The sequence below is a fragment of the Podarcis pityusensis genome (genome assembly GCF_964106645.2).
Source record: "Podarcis pityusensis genome assembly, chromosome: 4".
NCBI classification, from domain to species: Eukaryota; Metazoa; Chordata; class Lepidosauria; order Squamata; family Lacertidae; genus Podarcis; species Podarcis pityusensis.
The window spans coordinates 67,318,999-67,343,059 of record NC_138027.1 but is presented as its reverse complement, the minus strand read 5'-3'; the positions used below and the strand labels follow the sequence as shown (position 1 = coordinate 67,343,059).

General features: G+C 43.0%; 1 protein-coding gene across 13 annotated transcripts in view; it reads left to right on the top strand.

Moving 5' to 3' along the window:
• The window catches only part of GLRA2 (glycine receptor alpha 2), a 115,218-nt gene that overhangs the window by 75,029 nt on the left and 16,128 nt on the right, over positions 1 to 24,061 (top strand). For 9 of the 13 annotated variants that reach the window (XM_081001382.1, XM_081001378.1, XM_081001374.1 and 6 more), the window contains 2 exons: positions 18,136 to 18,285; positions 19,090 to 19,209. The exons of 1 other annotated variant lie outside the window; for it this stretch is intronic. In XM_081001382.1, the coding sequence (XP_080857508.1) occupies positions 18,136 to 18,285; positions 19,090 to 19,209 (270 nt within the window). The remainder of the gene's footprint in view (positions 1 to 18,135; positions 18,286 to 19,089; positions 19,210 to 24,061) is intronic. 3 more of the 13 variants (XM_081001379.1, XM_081001384.1, XM_081001383.1) reach the window with 1 other exon arrangement.

Sequence of the window (24,061 nt, the reverse complement as noted above, 5' to 3'; positions counted from 1 at the left end):
CTTATTGGCTAGAGATCAACAGGTCTTCTAAATAAAATATCCTCAACCATTGTATCTTCCTGTAGAAGGATAAGGAACTAGAATCACATTTCTTCTAAGTCCCCACAAACATATGATTACCCTCGGAAATGCTAAGATGCAAAAGAAAAAAGGTGGGGAGGGAGAAGGAAAAAATAAAACTCAGATACTAGTTCTTAAATTTACGAAGTTCTTATAATTATCATCTTAAAGGGATATTGTTCTGGGAGAAGAGGAGCTGATGGCAGCCAGTCTCTTGACATAAGAGAAGAATGCAGCACTGCTTCCCATCTCTCCCTTAGCTACAGCTTGGTGGAATTTGTATTTCATATTAACATTCTGAATATCCTTATTGGTATTTCTGTATTGAATAGTTAAATGGGTGAAGGTGGATCCATGCTTAGGAGAGACATTGAGGGAGGCATGAGGATGGATGATACAGTGAAAAGGAAAGAAAACTCCTCTTCATCTTTTATGAAAGACTCTCCTCCCTGGAAGAGAGGGGAGTGGTTGTGGGTGGGAGCCCGAGCTCCGCCCCTAGCAGGGGGCATTAGCCCCCTGCCTCCTTCTCTCACCTGGCTGGTGCCCACGCCCCTCGGCAGGCACCCAACCAGGTGCCTCCGAGGGGGCGTTTACAGCAGCCTTTTGCTGCGGCGCCAGCTCCTCCTCGGCCTCATTCTTCTCTCCTTCGTCTCGTCGCGAGTCACCCACCCTCCACTCCCTTTGAGCTCAGGGTCTTAGTTCATTGGCCTTGCTATGGACCTTAGGTTGGTCGCCCTGGTTTTCCAGGGGGCCTGGTAGGAATTTTTCCATTTGGCATTAGGCTTTTTGGTTTTTTTGCCTACCTCGTAGCAATCGTCACAACTTTTGTTGTATTGGTGGGTAGGTTAGGCATTGGAATAATGTGTTGTGGTGTGTCGAAGGGCTAGGTGTGGCCATCGCCTATGCCATGGCACGACCCTCGGTGACATCAGGGGAGAGCCTATAGTTGGATTAGCATCAACAGGCTCCACCTACTGGTGAATAAACCCCCTTGTTTTAGACATCCAATGCCTAAGCCAATACCTTTTCACTGCTGTAATCAATAAAGTTGTGGCCTTTTCTTGCCCATTAACCTTATATCACATGTCCTTGCGTATTCATTCCACATTGCGGGGGTCGGGTCCTCGAACCACAACTGAAAGGAAGAGGAACAGCTGGAGGAGAAACAGAGATGTGGATGAACTAAATGTTGTACAGCTAATCTGCTCACAAGTAATCATGAGTAATTAAGAAGGGCTTTGAGAAATGAGTTTCTCGTTAAGTAGTTTGGGACAATGGAGCATCTCCTGTGTTTTATTAATCAGCCAAGCCGCTGATTAGAACCTTCACTTCTCATTTGAAAATAATTATAAAGCAGTAAACAACACTAGTAGGTGACCTTTGAAAACTCAAAGTATCCTTCTTCTAAAATAATTTTGGAAAAGACATGAGCAACTCTAAGCAGTTTTTCAGAACCATGTGGACATGTAAAAGGGAAACGGATCATTCCCTCAACACTCAATTTAGTCAACCATGACAGCTCCAGAAGAATAGTCATTTTGGTCCATAGAAGCAAAAGAATGTAAGGAAGGAAACCAACTTGAATTTTGTGCCCTGTTTTCATAGGCTCACATGCATTATTTGTCTCCATCATGAACCTAGGGTGTATGGGGTGTTGGGGGAGGAACACGCCACGCTCCTTCTCAGGTAGTTTGTCCAACTTTGGTCCCCACCTTGCACTCAGCTCTCACTTGTGGCTCCTGGAAGCTGTTAGCATGTGACAGCAGCCACACCCTGGAAATGGCTTCAATTGGCCAGCTGAACCAGGTGAGGGTAGAACTTCCCCTGCATGTGAAGACAGGCTACAGGGGATTGGGCGGATAAGACCACTGGGTCAAGAAGGCAGTTTCTGCATGTGCTGCAGGGGGAAGTGAGGAGCAAATGGGGCTTGTCAGCCTGGGAAGGTAGCCCATCTAGGAGAAGAAAAACTCTGATCCTAAACCTATGCTGCCTTGCACCTTGGGAGAAGAAAAGGCAAAAATCTAGAGTAGAGTCCCTAATAATTATTATTAGGTCTGGGTGATGTCTTGTACACCTCCTTCCAGCAACTTCTGAGGCCAGGCTGGCACCAAACATATTGTTCTGCTTTTCTTTGGACCACAACAGTGAGGCTGGGGGGGGGGGTCGTTCTTGTGGTCTTCAATCTGCACCTCCAGGTCCAAATAACAACACAAAAGCAGGCGTAGACATGCCCATAGTCAAGGAGCTTTAGGATAACCACGGATTATTTTCTTCTGTAAAAGGTGGCTTTGCGTAACACAATACTCTGATATTTTAGAATAATGATTGCAAGCTGCTTCACAGTCCTTTACAGTCCAATTTTATGCACGATTTAGCCTGCAAGGTGCATTTTTGTACACAATGCATGGCTGGAGAGCTCTGCTGAAAAATTCAAAGAAGTGTGGACTTGGAAGAACATATTGTTTTGGAAAGTTGGGTAGATTCGCTTTCAAATGTGAACTGTATTTAATTTCTCCCTTCTCTCTAATCCCTGAGCTGGTGGATACCTTCCCCCTCTCCACAGTGCTTTTTATCTGCCTGGATCTTCCCAGCTTTGGTAGCCTGATAGGTTTCTTGGCTTGCTTTTTCACCACAGCCACTGTAGATTCATGATGACAGGTAGGTAAATGTCAGTTTACGCGGAAGAAATAAATTCTGCAGGTTATGTGTGAAACAGAGTTCACCAGGGAAACGAAAGCTTTGCTATATTTCTAATTACTAATGGCGGAGGAGATTATACTGACATTTCTGGCATTTTAAAAAAATAAATCATAAGACACAAAGGTGATTTAAAATCCTTGAAAGCCCCTCTGTTTTTACCACTTCTGTACAGCAACTTGCACGTAATCAAAACCAGGGGTCACAGTTCATTTCCTTTCAAGCACACCTCTGTTGTTTTTCAGTACCTGCTGAAGACCTTCAACAAACCTTTTAAGTGGAGTTCCCCTCATCTCCCCCCATCTATGTATAGGATTTGAAATTGTTTTTACCTTTGAAATGGTCTTTATATATAAAATTGTTTTGTATATGTTTGGATTGCTGGTGTGTTATTGCTAAATCACTTTGAGATGTTTCCTAGGAAATGATCCTTAAATGGAATGAAATAAACTAACAAATAAATAATTTGCCAACAGGGTCAGTATCATCAGTGCTTTGAATATGAAACTTGGGTGGTCTGGTGCCTCTCAGTTTGGCAGTGAAAACGTAGGCAGCCAAAAACAAGTAGTTTCTGGATGCTCATGGTACTCCTCAGATAGGCGAAGAAGAAGAAGAAGAAGAAGAAGAAGAAGAAGAAGAAGAAGAAGAAGAAGATAAAAGTGTCCTTAAAAAGGGGGGTGCAACAAGGATCCATATCCAGAAGTCCTGTGAAATTCTGAAGGTTTCAGTGGAAGATACAAAACAGCAACAGCAGGGACTGATGCCCATTTGGACTGGTAGGATGGAAGACCAGGAGGTCAACAGCAGGTGGAGCCAGAACTAATGACAGGCAGAGCTAGCTAACTCTAATTTTGTCCCCATCCTCTTCCCTGCTGAGTTCTACAAGGGGAAACATGGAAGAGGAAGCTGCTACAGGCAGTGCCATTCTCTTGATGATAGTAAGAAAGAAGTCATGCAGGTGGGGTTGACTGAGGGCAGAGTAAGGTTAGTGGACCAGCCTCCACTCAAATGGAAGGAAAATGGTTGTGAAGGGGGATTGGGCCATTTAAGGTCTTAACAGCTTATAGGCATGGATGTGAGGCTAAAAAGAAGGGGGAAAGGGCTCTCTCTGAACTGTGGGGAGATTTCAGGTGGGAGGAAAAGGGGGGAAATGAAATCCTTCACCTTTTCCCATCTCCAGAGGCCCCCCACACACAGAGAGAGACAGAGAGAGAGAACATATAGCAATAAAACAATTAGCATGGTACAGCTCCCACAATTTCAGGAGGAAGGAAAGATGCCCTTGTTCTTTCTCTTTCCCATCCAAATGTCTTTAAAGTATGTGACATCTTTGGCAACCTCAGTGTCAAACAGAGTGATTTGAGAATCACAGCTTCCCTTTGATGACTTACTAAAGTGCCAGGAGTGAAGAGTAAATGGCAGCCATTAAATGTCTTGCCCAAATATTGATGTCTTACATAATTGGAAAGCAAATATGAATACATCACAGGCTCATGGTTTATCAGAGCCCTAAAGTAAATGGTTTTAAAACCTTGTTTCCACAGTATTTTAATACATTGGGGGGGGGCTGTATACACAAACACAAAACAACAATGGTTGACAACAAAGGAACGAAACATACAAAGTAAGACGTAAATATATTTATGAATATATTGAGTGTCATATCAGTAACTGCAGGGCCAGACTGCATGTCTTACAGTTCATGATGTTGTTGCTGTTGTTTTCTTTTGAAACTGTTGTTCTTGTTTGGATATTGAAAGAAAAACAGAGGTTTTTCAGAGGATATAAGATGTTATTCTATGAGATAGTTCCAGGAAATTCCACATGACTGGATCACAGCAGCCCTGTCATCTCACCTCACAATACAGCATCCGGTATATATAAAATATGATCCTAAAAGTCAGGAATCTTCTAGAGCTGCATTTATCCTGCAGACAGAAGCAGAAATTGCATGCTCTCCCTTAGAAGCACCTCAAGATGCTCAAGAGACCCCTTTGATCAGGGTTTCTAGAAAAAGGGGTACCATAAATCACCATGAATACCTCCCTTGTTCTTTTAGAATGGCAATGACGCCCCCCTGAGAGGTGCTGAAACTGAGTTCAGCTGAGTTCCAGCTGGAAACCACCACCACCCCTGCTTTTTCACCCTGAGAGCCACAATCCCAAAAGGGCAGCCTGCTGAGAGCTGCAAGCCAATGATGGACAGAGTGAGAGGGAAAACTATACCTCTGTAAGACATCCCAGCCAAACAAAAACCAAATGTTTCCACACACACACACAAAGAGCCAGGTGGGCCAGAGTTTACTCACTTGAGGCCTGAGGAAATATCTGATGGCTGGACAGAGAGTTCTGGATGAGCACACTCAGGTCTTGAGCCTGAGGTTCCCCAATCTTTATTTAGTCTTCCCAATCATTGCAGATAAGGGCACATATTGTTAACATTTACTGAAAGCAATAGAGTCTTCTGTTGTATTCAGTGAGCTAACAGTTTCTACCTACAAGTGGAAGCAGAAACAGAGAAGTTGTTGGGGTTCTTCCAAATCACCTCAACATTTCTTCACAAAACACTGCTGCAAATACTTTGCCTTTTCAGAATCCAGCAAATATGAGGCTAGCTTATTTTGAGTACAAACGTCTTTTGGATGACTCAAGTTTCCAAAAGAAGGTATTTCTGAAGTGTGCAGAAAATGCTTTAGATAAGCATGCAGTTGCTAAGGCAATAGGAGGGTCAGGTGTTTGCACGTAGCTGCTCATGGGCTTCAAGACATTGTTTAAACTTAATCTTGGCCAGTGGCGTAGCGTGGGGGGTGCAGGGGGGGCCAACCGCATCGGGCGCAACATCTGGGGGGGGGCGCTCGCACTCGCAGCTCTCTGCCCCTACCTGGCTCACTCACTCTCTCTCACTGCAGTGCTGGCTGTGCGAATCCGATCCGAGCCGCTGGGTCGCCGCCCACTGTGGAGGGGGTGGGTGCCAGGCGTGCGGTGCGGAGAGAGAGCGAGGGACTATCTGGGGGAGGGACAGTGCAGCGGCCGCCCAGCGCAGCGCTGAGCGCGGGAGAGAACCAGACCAGACCAGACCAGGCAGCAGCAAGAAGAAGCTGGCAGCGGCGGCAGGTTAGGGGTTAGGGGGCGCAAATTACTTGCCTTGCCCCAGGTGCTGACAACCCACGCTACGCCGCTGATCTTGGCCAAGTTTCAAAGCTATGCAGCGCTGAGATGATGGCCAGCATCAACAGGCAGCATAGTCAGGCACCAGCTGTGGGTCCACTGCTAATCAGAAGCCTTTGAAACAAACGCTGATGCTTCTCCTGTTTCCCAGGCATTCCCTTTCCATCTTCCTTTCTTCCTTTGACTTGCCAGAGTTGACAGGGTGGGTCTGAGTCTGTCACCCAAAAGTGGTCCTTGACACAGCCCTGGTGAGGCCCCCTTGCTCTCCAGCTTCCCACCGCAGTGGGCTGCTGGTGTTTCCCAAGAGGAGAGGGGTGAGGGGAAGGGAACTCAGAACTGTGTGGAGCAGCAAGAGCATGAGATTGGCTTTGCCATGATGCACAGTGCTGAGCTCCCCATGCTTCACCCCTACTGTCTCCCTATCAATGAGCACCAGTTAGAAACCAGGCTTCCTGTATTTCTGCTCCAGCTTTCTGGAATTCCAATTGGCACCCAACTATATCCAAACAAATACAATAAATAAATAAATAAATCTCATTGATCTCAGGAACATGAAATTTGATTGTGACATCTTAAGAGGTTTCTAGATGTATAGAGAAGAGACTGTCTTGCCAGAGTGGTGCATGCTCTAGTTATCTCCTGCTTGGACTAGTGCAATGCGCTCTATGTGGTGCTACCTTTGAAGGTGACCCGGAAACTGCAATTAATCCAGAATGCAGCAGCTAGACTGGTGACTGGGAGTGGCCGGCGGGACCACATAACACCGGTCCTGAGAGATCTGCATTGGCTTCAAGTACGTTTCCGAGCACAATTCAAAGTGTTGGTGCTGACCTTTAAAGCCCTAAATGGCCTCGGTCCTGTATACCTGAAGGAGCGTCTCCACCCCCATTGTTCAGCCCGGACACTGAGATCCAGCACCGAGGGCCTTCTGGCGGTTCCCTCATTGCGAGAAGTGAGGTTACAGGGAACCAGACAGAGGGCCTTCTCGGTAGTGGCACCCACCCTGTGGAACGCCCTCCCTTCAGATGTGAAGGAAATAAGTAGCTATCTTATCTTTAAAAGACATCAGAAGGCATCCCTGCTTAGGGAAGATTTTAATATTTAATGCTGTATTGTTTTTAACACTTGATTGGAAGCCGCCCAAAGTGGCTGGGGAAACTCAGCCGGACGGGCGGGGTATAAATAATAAATTATTATTATTATTATTATTATTATTATTATTATTATTATTGAGACAAACAACTTTCCAGGGTTTTTTGTGTGTGTATTTTTCTTAGTTTTCTTTGGTAGGTCTCCTTCTTGACAATGGGAGAGAGACTCTCAGATCTTAAGGAGGTGGGGTGTCACATGAATACATAATGTACATAGAGTCTGTAAGCTACTGATCTGAATGTTTCACAAATTTGAGGGTGTGGTAGATAAGATATCCAAAACCATGTATTGATTTACAAGATAAACCCTAGATTTCTAAGGCTTCGGTGGAATTCTTATTGCAAACTCATCCTAGCAATAAGCTGCACAACAGCGAGGGAAGAGGGGTATGTGTTGCTGCCCAAGACCAAGCAAATTCAGTATCACATTTTTCTTCAATGATAGTTGTATGTGCATTGTGAATACCTGTCATATATGATATCTCTGCCTATATGACACCCATTCACTTTAAATCTGCATTCTGAGAGGGAACATTAGATGCATTTGACCAAAAGAACTGCTACATTTGAACTTGCTATTCTCATAGCAAAATCAGAACAATTTAAGAGGTGGAGAATTCACTGCATGTCACTTTCTGCCAATCATCAAGTATATTTGCCCTTATTTTCTCATTCTGCCAACCCACGTTTCTAAATTGCAAGTTTATGCTGAGATTCATCTCTTTTAACATTAGCTTCCTTCAGTCCCATGGTAGCACTTTGACTTTTTTGAAACAAGAAAAGAGAAACAAGATAGTAATAGCTTGAGGCAATGTTTCACAGTCAATAGTTGAACTAGCTAGGATAGGAAGGCATTTGCCATCTAGTAATGGTCTGTGCTGCTAATTTGGTATTAGCACAACTTTTATATAATTTCCAAATGAGTTACAATTTATCCACAGTAGCAGGTGGCAGAGTGGTGGTGCTCACCTGACCTATGGCAACCAAGTTACAGCTGGCAGCTGGTTGGTGCTGTGCAAACACACCAGCCAGAGCACCAATGGTGCTCCTGCTGTTTTTCACAGAACTCACCATCCTGCTGCCTTGCCCTTCCAACTCTACCTCCCAGTAAGCAGCAGTGACCTATCTGCCAGAAGGTCAGTTGAGTGATGATGCCCCTTCCATTCCATTCAGCACGCACAGAATCTGCATTCAGTGAGTTCCACTCAAAACAAAGCAGTGACACTGTTACCAAACAAATTTCCAATTGCAAGAGTGAAGGACAGCTCTTGGAACCCTGAAAGCTAACATTCAGGCCAAGTTACACAGCTGTTGTGTGCATGGCTAGCCACTCTTTTACTAAAGTCCCTTTAGATTACCTTCTTGAGCATGGTGATCATTTGTTGCTAGCTTGAGCAAGGTAGTTGCATGAGGTGTGGTGGTGCACACAAAACTGACTGCAAAGCCACAGATTAGGCCTTTGCATCGGCATATTTAAACCCAGAGTTCTATGTGCTCCATCACTCCCCATGCAGCCACTTCAGTTCATCAAAGCCATGCCTTCCTGTCATTGAGAGCAAGTAAGTACCAAGCCCAGGAGGGGCAGATCTCAGGGACCAAAGCCCAGATAATTCTTCACAGTGATTGCATCTTGGTGTTTGATTGTTCAGTTCACTTTAAACAAGCCTGCGGAGGCATGCCAGGCTGCAGTTATGAGGAATGGTTTGTATGACAGGTTCATTGTTCTCTGTGGGCTTAATAAAAAGTGACCATCCATCCTCACAGTTACTGTTTGAACTGCCCATCCTCACCTCCTGCGGAAGCTTGTCAAACAAAAACATCACTGTGCAGGCATGGCCACAATCCATATAACATAACCATAATCGTAACACTGGGTACCATATGTTATAAATCTAGAGCAGCATTCTGTTTCATATAGGCACATAAAACTTTTATTGGGCCTCATGATTTTCCACACAGACATTACAACATTTTAGGATTTTGTTCAAGTGGAGCTGCTTTTTCTGCCCCCCCCCCAGTTCTTTTGTAGTCATTAGCAAAACAAACACCTGTGAAAATGTGTGTGCTTGTGTATACATGTACATGTTTGTGTACACATGTATACATATATGTATACACACATTCTCCAGCTTTATTCTATATAAAAATAATAATAAAAAGATGAAGGACTCCAAAGGCCAAAGGAGAAAAGAATTATTAATTTGTCATGTGACTGGACCAAGTTAAAGTCTATCATCTGGTAAGCAGCAAGTGGTCTGGGTCATCCCATGATGGTGAAATCGGTTCAAATTGTGGTACATCCCAACTTTGAGATGTTGCAGCCAACCAGCTAGCATGATCAATAAACCACTTTATTCCAAGTAAAGGGACAGTCAGTCAGCAACTCCCAAGTTGTGCATTAAGTTCTCTATGGGATTGCAGGAAAGCAGGAGAATATTGTATTAGAGGAGCATACACTATTTCTGTTGTCTTAACATTTCATAAAGGAGCTGGACAGGCACCTGATGTGGTCATCTTTCAAAGCCAAGCCATAAATAAAGCTTGATGGGTGCACTGTAACTAACAAGTTTTCTTGACAGCAAGCAACCGAGAGAAATCCATCACAGTGAGATAAGTGCACGCACTTATTTTCACAAGGTGCAACATGAAAGGGAATCTAATAAAACTGGGTTGGCTTAAAAACAAGTCCCTGTACACCTACATTTACAAGCCCAACTTTAAAAAAAAATAAAAATATCAGGAGTCCAAGAAGGCATTGTGGAAGGTGAGAGGTGTATTTTCACAACATTGTTCATATGTTTCAGTGAAAGGGATATTTAAAGGAGAGAAAGGATTGATAACTCTTTCTACTGCTTTGGTAGCTGTGCACAAACCATACTACCCAAATACATTTCGCTGTGAGACTTGGACTGTTTCACTCACCTTTGGCAGACTCGCTCTGCAGATGTTCAAGAACATCACATAGGTCTTGCAGAGACACAGAGTAGCTCCAGAAAGTATTCTGCAGAATAGATTCGAGCACATGCCAGGAAATTTAGGGCTGCACATTTAAAGTGAATCAAAGCACTCTGTCACCCTAGTGCAACAAATCCACATTTTGAATGGCCTTTTTGTGGTTAGGAAATCGACATGGGAAAGAACTGAGAAGTGTGGAATGAACAAATGGTTAACAGGATGATGTATAAATACCTCACGAGCAAATCAAGGTGAATGCTCATTGTTGTAGAACCATCCCATAAACAAATCAGAACAAATGCTCAATAGTCAAACCACAATGTAAGCTTTGTGCAAGCAAATCAATGCAAATACTGTATAAGCAGCTCATCTGGAGGAGCCTTTGATACCTGCACACAAAACATGCCATCCAAATATCTTTCACTGTTTGACTTGCAGTGCCTCCAAACTGTCACTGTTTGCAGGAAGGATTCAAGGGTAAACTAGAACTTTATATTTGCACATTTACAGTGGATTAAAAGGCTGTATCATGCTAGCAAAGGGATGGAAGGTTCTCTCCAGTTCCCAATCTTAAATCTGGGGTTCATTCCAACTTTCTTTTGTATGGCTTTTCAGCTCTGTGTCTGAGCAGGTGTGTGTGTTTCTCCCGGCGCTTTCCATGGGAAAATCCATGTTTTTCCACTCCATCAGTTCAAATGGCATTTGCTGCTTTCGTGGATTCAGTGGTAAAATGCACTGGGCCAAAAAACAAACAAACAAAAATAATGCTTGGGCATGAAGCTTTAAAGCACTGACTTGTGCCCAGAAAGCACACTGCAAAAGGAAGTCTGGATGAACCCTTAGCTCTTCAGATTTCTGCAGCAATGGGGCATTCTTTTTTTCTTTCTTTTTTTTAAATGCTCGTGAAAATTCACTAGCATTTTAATGTGAATTTTGCCCAATGAACACATTTTGTATGCAGTGGCTGGAGCTGATGTGAGTTGTAGTTCAAATCATCTGGAGGGAAGAAGGTTGGAAACAGCTGAGCTAGATGAACAAGTCCAAAAGAATTCCAAAAAAGCTGATGGTGGCCCATGTGGGGGGGGGGGGGACTGTAATAGTCAACCCAACCAAAGAAGAATGGCAAATTAAGTTGACAGAATATGTACAACCTGCAGACTTAACATATAGAGTAAGAGAACAAGAAGAACATATGTTTAAAGAAGATTGGAAAATGTTTATGGAATATATGGGAAATTATTGTGTAAATCTGAAAATGCTGGCAGCATTAAGATAAATTCAACAGTGTAAATAAGTTTTGATGGATGCAATAATGGAATACTGATTGGTATAGTTTTTGTAAAATATGCAGGGATTTATGATATGTAAAATGAACCATGGAAAGAGAAGAAGGGAAGTCACTGATATCGTAAGAATGTAAAATGAGTATTTTAAATTGTAAAACAGAAAACGTAATTAAAATTATATAATAAAAAACCCTATAATAGTCAAAAGTGTAAGCTACATAATTCATTTAACATTTGATAGCTTTGATATTAAGTGGAGAGCACTTTTGATTTAATTGAGTTCAACATTTTGTTTAAAATGGTAATGTGAGTAGCTTTGTTGCAAAATTAAAGGTATAGTTTATTTTATTCAGCATTGCAAAACATAAGCAAAATGAACAAAGACATGCAGTATTTAGCAGCTGGAAATGTAAATGTTTGAATTGTCCAGTTAAGTGTTCTACATGTGGGTGTGTGCATGCACACAACTGTGTATTGCTTTGCCTTTGAAAACGCTGGTGAAATTCAGAATGACTCCAACTATGCAGGTGACTGCAGTACATTAAGAAAATACATTTTCCACACTGTAGTTTCTATAGCAGTCGCAACTAAGTGAACCATTAAAAGTGATCCAGTTCACTGAACCAAATAAGAAGAACCTAAAATTAGAAAAAGTAAGCCTGAAGCTATTGGCTTAAAAAAAAATACTCTTGATCTTCGCTGTTGATGATTAGCCAAAAAATTATTTAAAAAACCTCCTCCTGAATTATTTTCTATCATTTGAAGCTTCTTTCAAAGCACACAGATTTCTATGACTTTCTTCAAGGCATAATTATGAAAGGAAGTATATTTGTTTATTTCTTATGACTGATAGTCTCTCCATATTAGCAATGAATAAATTAAGTCCATTGGTTAGTGACAATTGCCTTGCCGACACTGAAAACAACATCAGATTAAATGATGGAATGTGAGCAAATGAGGTATCTCCTCCTATTATGATCACTACCGATCAAGCCTCTTCTCATCCTGCTTGAAAAGGTCCTTGTCATTCTAGGTTTGGGTAGCTGAAATATCCTCATTCCGAAAAGGAAAAAGATGGTCTTTCTTCCTCAAACCATGATCAGGGCTAGAAGAATTATGTGCAAACCCCACCTCAAGTCCTGTTTCCTTCACAGAAGTGAATGTGGATGCTTTTTAGCAGGCTTCTTCAAACTCGGCCCTCCAGATGTTTTTGGCCTACAATTCCCATGATCCCTAGCTAGCAGGACCATTGGTCAGGGATGATGGGAATTGTAGTCTCAAAACATCTGGAGGGCCGAGTTTGAGGAAGCCTTCTCTTTAGTATCTTCTGAGTGCGAATATTGGGGTACATTTTTAACAACAACAATAATAATCATTTTATTATTTGTACCCTGCCCATCTGACTGAGTTTCCCTATCTACTCTGGATGGCTTCCAGCATATATAAAAACCTAATAAAACACTAAACATTAAAAACTTCCCTGAATAGCCCTTGCATGCTTGTTACCCCCATGCGTAAAATGAGACAGATTTGTGAAACAAGATGTAAAGTGGTGGTTTGAAGGGATCCGTATGTGTGTTGGTATTAGGCAAAATGTATGACTATGGCTTGTGGCACTGTTGGGTATTTTCTTCACTTCTATGCTATAAATTCCTTGACTCTTTTCTTTTTATGCGGATCATACCTGATATGATGACAAGGTGCTTTAACCAAAATAATAATAGTAATCCTAGCAATAAGCAATCCTGAATTCAATTTATTTCATTATTTTACAACTATGTTTGGTCAGCATGCAGTACCCCCGTAGTCTAGTGCGCTAAAGACCGTCTCTGTGAATAATTTCTTCCCCCCTCCGAAAGAGTTTTATATAGCCCAAATTGCAGTTTTCTTCACAAATTACACTTGAGCAAATAAGAGCACTTTTCAGTCCTTCACCACTGGCAGACTCAAGGTAACAAGTCTGGCCTCTTTCCAAGGTAGAAGAGACCTTGATGACATTGGAGATGGAATGGGGACATTCCAGTCATCGGGGGGGGGGGGTGGACATGTTACACAAAAGGTTTTTTTTTTTTAGAAAAGGCAGAAGGCAAAAATAGATCATATATTATTTGTGTCATTTAATACATTTGAGTGATTTAATATTTTGCAGATGTCAGGGCAGGTAAAAATGCTCCAGGTATCTTTGATCAAGAGCAACTGCAAGCACATTTCCTGACGTATATCACTCATAGTCATCAAAAACAAAATAATTCAGCATCCGCATGAGATATTTGGTTTGGGTTAAGAAAAAATGGCTTTGAATTGATTAATGATCATTTGACTGCATGGCAAATTATGGATTTTTAAAAAATTAATTTGTTTGTCACAGTATCCAATCCTTTCTCTAAAAGTGAGTGCCTAGATTCCTAGAGAAGAGTGACAAACGATGGAGGAGAAAATGGCTAGAGAAATCTATATCTTCCATAGCCTGCAAGAAAAGCTATGCTTTAGACCATGGTTAGGCAGACTAAGGCGTGTTTTTACATGAGTAGAATGTGCCCTTTTATTTAAAATGCATCTCTGGGTTATTTGTGGGGCCTGCCTGGTGTTTTTACATGAGTAGAATGTGTGCTTTCATTTAAAATGCATCTCTGGGTTATTTGTGGGGCATATGAATTCGTTCTCCCCCCCCCCAAAAAAAATATAGTCCAGCCCCTCACAAGGTCTGAGGGACAGTGGACTGGCCCCCTGCTGAAAACATTTGCTGACCCCTGCTTTAGACCACCTACACCTGGAAAAAGTGTTATTCCATTGGGATAACAAAGGCTGTGTGCACACCATACTTTTAAAGCACATGGATCTCCTCCAAAGAATCATGGGAACTATACTTTTTAATGGGTGCTGGGGGGTAGCCATGTGTTTAAACATATAGTGTGCATGCAGCCAATGCCAGATTTTCTGAGCTCTGGGGGTGGGGTGGGGGAAGCTGGGGTGAAAGATGAGAGGGGGGACATTTTGTTCATACAGATGTGCCAAGAACAATGAGTGAGCAAAGCATGGCTATTTCACAATAATGAATTATCCAGTGACCTCTCATTGCATGGTTTTATGTGGATTACAGTTAAAGTTAGGCAATCTAGAAACCTTTGGGATTCCCTAATTTAGTCAATTAAACCAGATCTAGTCCCCTTCTTTTGGTCAGTGTGGCAAGATCCACCTCTCCATGTAGTTTAAGTCAGCATAAGGGTAGAGTGAAGTAAAGCACATTTCCTTGTTCCTTCTCAGTACAGGAAGTCCTCAGGCAGTCTTATATGGACTCCTATTTCCTGTGGCTTTCTTATTGAGCACTTCATGGTATTCAGAGAGTACTGACAGTATCATGCTGACTCTTTCTTATCCTGGCCCCATGTACCTGAGTAGAATCGCAATGCTTCCATACGGTGCAAAGAGCCAGCATGGGAGAAGTGCAATTAGGAACTGGACTTCATCAGAGAGCAAAGGATTAAGCACTCTTTGCCTCCCCTTGATCTGGATCAGGCACCCCTGTGCCTGCATGTTGTTTATTCTAAAATAAGAATTCATATAATTATTAATGGCATCTAGTTTGGCCCACAAAGTGTTGTGTGACAAGCTAGTGAGCCACTAACAAACACGGCCCAAAAGATCTAGCTTTCTTCCCTTAGAAGCTAATGGTCAATATTGAGAATTGCATTCCATAACAGATGAAACAGACAATATATATCTTGCTGACACTCATGGGAGGTTTGCTGATTGTTGCTATGGATGCAGGATTTTATACCTATGATTCTGTTTTTTATTTATTGCAATGCACTGAGAATAATGCTATATTTTCTTTCCACATAAATCTATGTAATTCTGCCTTGGGGCAGAATATCACTCTGGGGAACTGATTTGGATAGAAGAAATGGGCACATGGGGGTAGAGAATCATAGAAACATAGAATTGTAGAGTTGGAAGGGATCCTGAGAGTCATCTATTCCAACCCCTTGCAATGCAGGAATTTCAACTTATCATACATGACAGATGGCCATCTAGCCTCTGCTTAAAAACCTGCAAGGAAAGAGAGTCCACTACCTCTTGTGGGAGTCTGTTCCATTCTCAAACAGCTCTTACTGTCACAAAGTTCTTCCTGATGTTTAGTTGGGATCTTTTTTCTTGTTACTTGAATCCATTGGTTCGGGTTTTAACCTCCAGAGCAGGAGAAACCAAGCTTGCTCCATCCTCCATGTGGCAGCCCTTTAGCTATTTGAAGATGGCTATCGTATCTCCCCTCAGTCTCTTCTTCTCCATGCTAAACATACGCAACTTCCTCAACTATTCATCTTAAGACTTGGTTTCCAGACCCTTGGTTGCCCTCCTCTGCCCATGTTCTAGTTTGTCAATATCCTTCTTAAATTGTGGTGCCCAGAACTGGACACTACTCCACATGGACACTACTACACGTGGAACTGGACACTACTCCACGTGGTGGAGAATTACTCCACGTGTGGTCTGACCAAGGCAGAAAAGAGGGTGACTATTTTCTTTCAAGATGTCCAAGGGATGTTTGTCCTTTCTTTTATTCTACAAATAACCTCTCTGGTGGCCTGCATTCTGCAGCCTTCTGGAGTGCCCACTCTAATAGGAAAGCCCAGCCAAGCATATTGTGGGGCTCCCAGAAAGTGAAGGTTGCAGAAGACCCAGAGATGGTTGAACAATGAAAGGGGGCACTCACTCAATCCTAAACACCCCTCACCTCCCTCATAATTAAGGAACTTTTTTTTTAAAATGCTCAAACAAAATTATAAAATAAGTTCTCTAGAATCCTGAGAAAGAGACCCGGGGAGCAGCCTTTTCCTTATGAGCAATGATTCTCTAGAACTGTGAGGGCAAAATTCAGCACAGCACAAAATATTACAGCGTCAAAATAATCCAGCTAGCACAGCATCTGGAAGTTTAAGTGACAGGATGGCTAAGTGCCTTCCTGCCCTCAGTGCCTTTATTAACTCCAGGGAAGGATTTTTTTTCAGTCAGAAATGCGGATCCTTGAAGCTTCACATCCAACAATAAGGTGACTCAAAACAACTTCCAGGTGTTCATACATTCCTTATAAGGTGGGTGGTTTTATGGGATGGAGGGCAGGGGAGCGGGGAATAGGAAGACATGCTATGAAGGCATTGCAAATATATATTTAGAAGAGCTCACAACAAATGCCAAGTACAGCTGCACTGGAGACCAAATCACATCATGCGTTTAAAACTGGAGTGGCTTCGTAACATTTTGCTCTCTTACAATTAGGCAGTAACTTGTTTGAGATAGCGCTGAATGAATGAAAAAACAGAGGAAGAGGAGTGGGATGAAACTCAGGAGGTTGTTGCTGCTTATTATGAATGTGTTCTGAAACCATGATGAAGGGCTGCCCTCAGGTCCTGATGGTCCTTTTTCCTAAAACCTAATGGAGGAAGTGAAACCCTTCTGGGTGCTGTTGGTCCCTCCCCCTTGTCTGTTCGTGTTCTGCTGCCATTTTTTTGTGAAAGTCTTATCCTATAGTGACAGTGTACGTTGCTGCCTTTAAACCTCCTGACTCCACTTATACACGTCTTACTGCGTGTTGATATGAAAATAAGTTCATTAAGACTTACTCTCCAGCAGTAGCAGCTGGGACTGAGGGTTGTGAGAGGTAACCTGCTCAACCCTACCTCACTAGCTACCACTGTTCCCTAGTTAGTGTGCACAGCATTGTGACTGTAGAGTTATTCTAGATACTATGCTGAATGTAGTGGTGGACAGATAATAAAGTTCTCAACTTCAGTCTGCTGCAAAGGTGGTGATATTTCTGAATATATAAAACACAAACTCCTTCTTCATTTGGGAAGTTTCTTTTGGCGTTTCTGTCAGGACTCACTTGTTTTCATGTTCCTCAAGAGTATTGAAAAGTGCTTTCTAATTTCAGTGGATTTCCTGCAAAAATTGTAAACACACACCTGTCCGATCTTTGCTGTTCTTCTCAGCACTGTTTCTCTTCATCATATTTCCCCTCATAGTCCTCGGCCACACTGCCCTTGGATCCTAGTGGCTATGGCAGCCAAAGTGATTTTGATAATGATGTCATGATGTTACGTCTGAAGTAATGATGTCATGAACACCCTGTGGGTCATTGCAGCCAGTCACACTTGAGGAGACTGCCCAAGGGTAAAGATGAATGGCACTGAGGAGAACAGATCAAGGGGGTCACCGTACAGTAACAAAACAATGTGGATGTTGGGGATGTGTATGCAGGGCCGTCTTACCCATAGGCGCTAGGGGTGTGGGACACCCGGGCACTGGGCTCTCAGGGGCGCCAGGCCGACAGTCTGGGGCCCGAGTTGAGTCCGGGGAAGAGCCTGCCTGTCAGTCAGAGTGCCGCGGTGGGCTCTTCTGCTGAGGACGGCTCTGCACCACGAGTTTGGGGGCAACCGAGCCAGCGAGACTCTGAGGCGGCCAGCCGGCTCCATCCTCCTGTGTGCCTGGGACTGGGCAACCGGGGGGGGGGCGCCAGGTGGATCTTTGCACCCCGGCGCCGCATATGCTTAATACAGCCCTGTGTGTATGTATTCTGGCCATCTGTTTGACTGGATCAAATGTAGTACTTTTCAAAGGGAATCATAGCAAAATTAGGGAACATTCAGTGCAGTTCTAGTTTATGTGACAGTTTGCAGTGCTTAGTAAACACAGAATACAAAGGCTCTCTGTGCAAGCCCACATTCTCTGTAGATGTTTTCTGTCTTCATCTCATACAGATCTGTCATTCCTCATTACAAGATGCCATGATTTTTATTTCCCGTTTCCTTTGTCTTGTAGGTTTCTTATGTAAAAGCTATTGACATCTGGATGGCTGTGTGTCTTCTCTTTGTGTTTGCTGCCTTGCTCGAATACGCAGCAGTGAATTTTGTGTCAAGGCAACATAAGGAATTTCTCAGGCTTCGGAGAAGGCAGAGAAGGCAAAACAAGGTACAAGACTCTATCCTCCATATAATCATGGTTTTCCCCCCAAAATAATTGTTTGCACTCTTCTGATTTCCTCCCTTTAGCACGCAAGTCACAAAATATATTTCTTTATCTCCTCAAAATTTTAGTCAGTGAAAGGAGCTGAGAATATAAAACAAGAGTTCATTGTGTTTCTATCAATGCCTGAACTGAAAACAAAAGGTTTTTCATATTTGCAAAACAAGTCCAAGTATGCCTTTCTGTAGAGAAATATTCAATATTGAAAGGGCAAACCCATGATATTTTGCAAATTTCAGGCTTGCTGTGAATATTCATGTCACTTTTAATTTGAATGTCTTCCAGGTACCAGTCTTCATTTCATTCTTTTTAGCATTGTTGTCTTTAGATTCTGCTTTAGCTGCCAATCCATCAACCAGTATTTGCACTGTGGCAGCTAAAGTGCCTTTATTATGCTGAACTGGAATTTTAGAAGTAATTTATTGCCTAGAGTCCTGACAATAGCTACTCATTCAAAGTTGATTTTCTCTTGACCTCCATATGATATTTACCACCCATCTTTCTCAACAAACAACCACAACACATACACCATACTAATGACATTATTTCAGCTACTCTTTGCTTTAGTTTGACTTTCATAGCCAATTCCAATTGATCTCCTTCTCAATTGCTTTACATTGTTCACCAGGATGCTCTTCAATAACTGTGCCATTCTTACTTTTCTTTTTGTTTTGCTTTGTTTCGTTTCATATATCATTGCACCATTTCCATTCTTGCTGCTTCTCTCTGTTCTGACCAATCTGGGAACAGGCACAGACTGTGGCTATTGGGAATGAAAGCGTCGAGTCGGTACGGCGTATGAATGGCTTGCGGATGAAAGAGTCACCAGCACACGGGATAATGAATCAGATCTGCAATCCAAGTTTGAGGGTAAAGAGAGAGAGAGAGAGAGAGAGAGAGAGAGAGAGAGAGGTTGTATGAAAATGATGTCATAAATTGGCAACTGCCAATATTTATGGCATCGTAAGTAGTAGAACTCTTATGTCAAACAGAACAGTTCTGACCATATGTAGATCTTGGTATGTTTCGACTTCTTGTACTCTGTGTTTCTGCTGCTTTCCCATTACATCTTTCATGGCAGTCCTGCTGCTTCTTTCACCATGAATTAGCACATACATGGGTAAGCTCACTTCTGCTATTATTTACAATGCACTTATACTGCTGAACTTTGAAGTTGTGACTCAGAGCCAATCTGCATGTGGCACTGATGCCATGAGTGCAACACGTGTGTCTCGTTATTTCAGTGTAAACAGAAACCTCAGTAGTAGTAGAATGGACAAGGCTGGGCCCAGACAAGGGAAGGGGATCTGACTCTTTCCCTCATCCTGTGACCTCATTAAGCCCCATCACCTGCTATTATTCCCCGGAAGCAAAGCCTTCATTTATGCCAATGGAGGCTTTCCTCTGAGACAATACCAGCTGTGGGTAGGGCAATTTTCATCAGGATCATGGAATGGGGAGGCACGTTATCCTGCCATGTGCTATGACAGACCCTCCAAAGTGTCCCTATTCTCCAGAAGCTGTTTCTGTTTAGAGAAGCTGTCCCGGTTTCTGATTTGATCCTAGAATGTCCCTTTTTTCCTTAGGACATCCCTATTTTCATTGGATAAATGTTGGAGGGCATGGAGTTAGCTGACCCACAAGCTGTCTGAAGGCAATCCTCTATAGGGAAGGGTTTTTTAATGTTTATTGTTTTATTATGTTTTTATATATGTTGGAAGCTGCCCAGAGTGGCTGGGGCAACCCAGTAAGCTGTGAGGGGTATAAATAATAAAATCATGGACTGGGACGTCCCTATTTTCATTGGAGGGTATGCCATGATCCTGCTTTCTCTTCTCCTTGCCATGGCTGCTAATTACACTGAACAACTCAGACATGCTCACTGCAATTAGTGTCATGTTTCGTTTGGCAAACAAGAAAGCAGGGTCACCTGTGAAGAATGCTATTGTGACAAGTATCCTATCTCTCGTCAAAATGCATTTTCAGAACCCAGTTGTGTGAACAGAACAGAAACAACCCTATCTGCACGTTTAGGACATTGTATTTAAAAAGTTGCTGTTAGCTGCACAGACAAACGCATGGCCTAGTCTCAAAACAGAAGAGCTCTGTTGAATCAGATCAAAGGCCAAGCAGATACCTCCAAGAATCTTACAAGTAGAGTTTGAAGGCAACAGCACCCCCCACAATGTTGTGAACACAGTGTTCAGTGAACAAGGAGGCCCTGAGCAAGGAAATTTCAAAAAGCCCAGTTATTAAATAGTAGCCTTTGATACTCTGATCTTCCATGACTTTCTGTAATCCCCTTTGAAAGCTATCTATGTTCATTGCCATCATTGGCACATCTTGTGACAGTGATACCCATAAAATAATTGGACATTTTGTAAAGAAGCACTTTCTCTTGTACTGCCAATTAGTTTCATCAGATTAGCTTGCATTGCGTGGCAAGTCCCCTCCCCCCCATGTGAAATGAAAACACCCGGCACATTATTTAAGGTTAATGGGCATAAAAGGCCACAACTTTATTGATTACAGGAATTAGAAGGTATTGGCCTTAGGCACTGGCTCCTATCGACTACCCGGCATGGAGACCGGGAAGGGTTATCCACCAGCCGTGGGTGTCCTGTTGAAGTACGCCAACTAGGATCCCACGGGTGTTACCACTCAGGGGCGTGCCGGAGGCACTCACCTCCCTAGGTTTCGGACAAGGCAACATCCCCCGGAGTCCTTTATCGGACTACCCTTTTCCATTGGGGGAAGGTGATGGCGTTTCCTTCCCCCCCTTCATTTGCATAACAATTACCCCTACCAATGCCTAACCACCAATACCGAGGAAGTTGTGACGTTTGCTACAAGGGCAAACTGGGCAAACCGGGCAGCTGGAACGGGGCAAGGAGGGCGGTCCCCGGGTGCACCTGGCCTTAAATGAGCTAGGCCACGCCTCCCCAGCCCGCCAATTGGCGGGCAGGGTCGCAGGTACGCCCGGGGATTCCCTCATTCTCGCGGGGGCTAAAGGCCAGCCCCCGCAGGTGTGGGAGGGTGTGGGCCCGCCCGCAACCCCACCTCCTCCCAAGCTCGGAAGTGGCTTTCTCGTGTTATGCAATATGGGGGGGGGACCCTCTACCCACTGTCTCCACTCAGTTGTGCTATTTCACATTTATAATGCTATTGCAACCTTCCATGTACAGAATCTGTTCCAATCCCTTCATCATTTTTGTTGCCCTTTTCTGCATCTTCTCCAGTTCTACAATTTCCTTCATGAGCTAGAGCAACTAAAACTGTATCTAGCATCACTGTCACATCCAGAGTATTTAATTTGCATTTGGAATTTGCATGAAGAAATGCTGTCTTATTTATGAGGACAAAAATCACTTTGAAATCATATATATTCTCCAACCCTACTACTTATAAGTTTATTTAGAAGAACATTCTCAACCTTACACATAGGAAGAGAAGAAAGAATACTGTGCTGAACTGATGGAAGCAGATTAGCTTTGAGGAAGGCCATGGTCTAGAGATAAATCACATGATTTGCATTCAAAAGGTCCTAGATACAATTCCTCATATCTCCAGTTTCTTTAAAAAAATTAAGACTTTTAAAAAAATTAAATCCAGGTATACCAACACTCTTACAATAAAAATGAACTTTCTTGAACTTCCCCCTACTTCTGGATTTTTTTACATCTCTGCCAAGGCTAGTGCTAAGTAACAAGAATAATTTTTGAAACTAGGGTAATTTTGCATTATAAGGGAAGTATCTGCCTTTGTGATCAAAGCAAGAAGCACTGTGCATGCTGCAAAGTCTTTCTTCTGTTGTCCCTGAATAATTCAAGAAGCTATTGTCTCATGTGGCAAGTCAAGCAGGATATTTCCCTAAAGGCTGGCAACAGCAAAAGCCAACCTCTGTATTAGGGTTGACAATGCTGATTCTGTTGTTAGCACTGATGTTACATTAATACTGGTGGGATCAAAATAACTGGAGCTCAGGGGGAGGTATTAATTGATTGGCATATTTATGCCACAATAACCTGAGCAGATGCACCTGCAGACAGAACAACGTGCTTCAATCTACATCTACTGTCCATCAATACCCAGAAGTCCAGTTACTTCCTCTATATTATAAAGATGACCCTGTGATTCACTTTCCCCCGCCCCAGCAGACCAGTCTAAAGGAAGTATCCTGCCCCCTAGAAACAGCTGTGTAACTGGAATGATCTGGTGTATCTTGCCACTCTGAAAATCATTAGTCATGCATCAACCAAAATATAGGGGGGAAATGGGATCCTGGATTTAGGATTCTTTGGGGGCATGACCCTTACCATAATGGAAAGCAGGGAGCATGCTTAAAATGTGGGCCTCCAAGCCACTCTCTCCGGCCTTTGAGATTCTCGCTGGATCATGCTATCTCTGCAGACCACACTTCTCACTGATTATTCTGTGCCCCTTCAAATGCTTTTGCTTGGCTGGAATGCATTATTGCACTGTGCTCATGCCTCTTGCTTGCCTAGCTGAATGAAGGAGAGGGGATGAGTGTGCAGACTAGATTCTTGCAGGGCTGACTTCAGTCACGTCTGTTGCTCCACATACTTTTGCTTCTGGACACACCCCCCAGGGTCGGCAAAATAAATGCTGCTCAAGGGCTGAAAAAGGTTCCATAGCCTCCAACATTTCTCTGGTGAGAACAGGGACATTCTAAAGAAAAGCAGGGCATTCCAGGATCCAATCAGAAACCGGGACGGCTTCTGTAAATCCGGGACCCTCCCTGGAAATAGGGACACTTGGAGGGTCTGAGGTTCCCTGCTGCTGATCTCAAAGCAAAAGAAAAGTCAAAGGTTTTACAAGAGTAGTGTGGCTCAGTGTCACATTATCATATACATGGGGAAAGATGAAAATACATTTGCATACATGTTAGTTAGGAAAGAGCTTGCTAGTTCACTCTCATTTAGCTCCCCTACCCTAAATGTCTAAAGTGGCCTGCCAAGAAATTCAAGCAGTCACCACTCCTCAGAAAATCCTTGTCATTAGCAGCTGCTTCTTCCTTACACCTCTATGCTGCATGATTCAAATCAGAAGTGGCAAGAAAGAAAGAGAAAAGGGGGATTTGTGTCTCACTCTGTGATACCTGCAGCCATTTCAGGAAGTGCAGATGAGTTTCGGTGCTTTCAGAAATACGTACAGTCAGAGGGCTCATGTGTGAAACACTTTTATGTATCACAATGTGGAGGGGCAGAAATCTTTTGCATCTGTGATAGCACATCTCAGGAACTAGCTGGAGAAGCAACAATGGCCTCTTCTAGCTTAGGGAATGTTGTAGTAAACATTCGGCCATCTAATATGGAGGGAGTCTGCATACATACATATGCTACATTCAATGCACATTCTTCCCCTCAAAGAATTCTGGGCAATGTAGTTTACCCCTCACAGAATTGCAGTTCCCAGCCACCCTTCACAAACTACAGTGCCAGAATTATTTGAGAGAGAAAATGAGCATTAAACATATAGCTTGTATGCGGCCTTAGCATTTGTGTGTGTGCTTTGAAATGTGCTTTGAATGTGCTTTAAAGGTCTGGTGTGTACACAGCCTAGTGTTTCAGCCATATTGCTGTAGCTAAGGTGAGAGCGACGTGTATTTGCAAAGCATACATTCCATAAATGTGCATGGGTTTTTCCCTATTGCTGGTTGCTTCTTCTTTGCTTCAGTGCTGGGTTGCTTCTTCCAAAATGT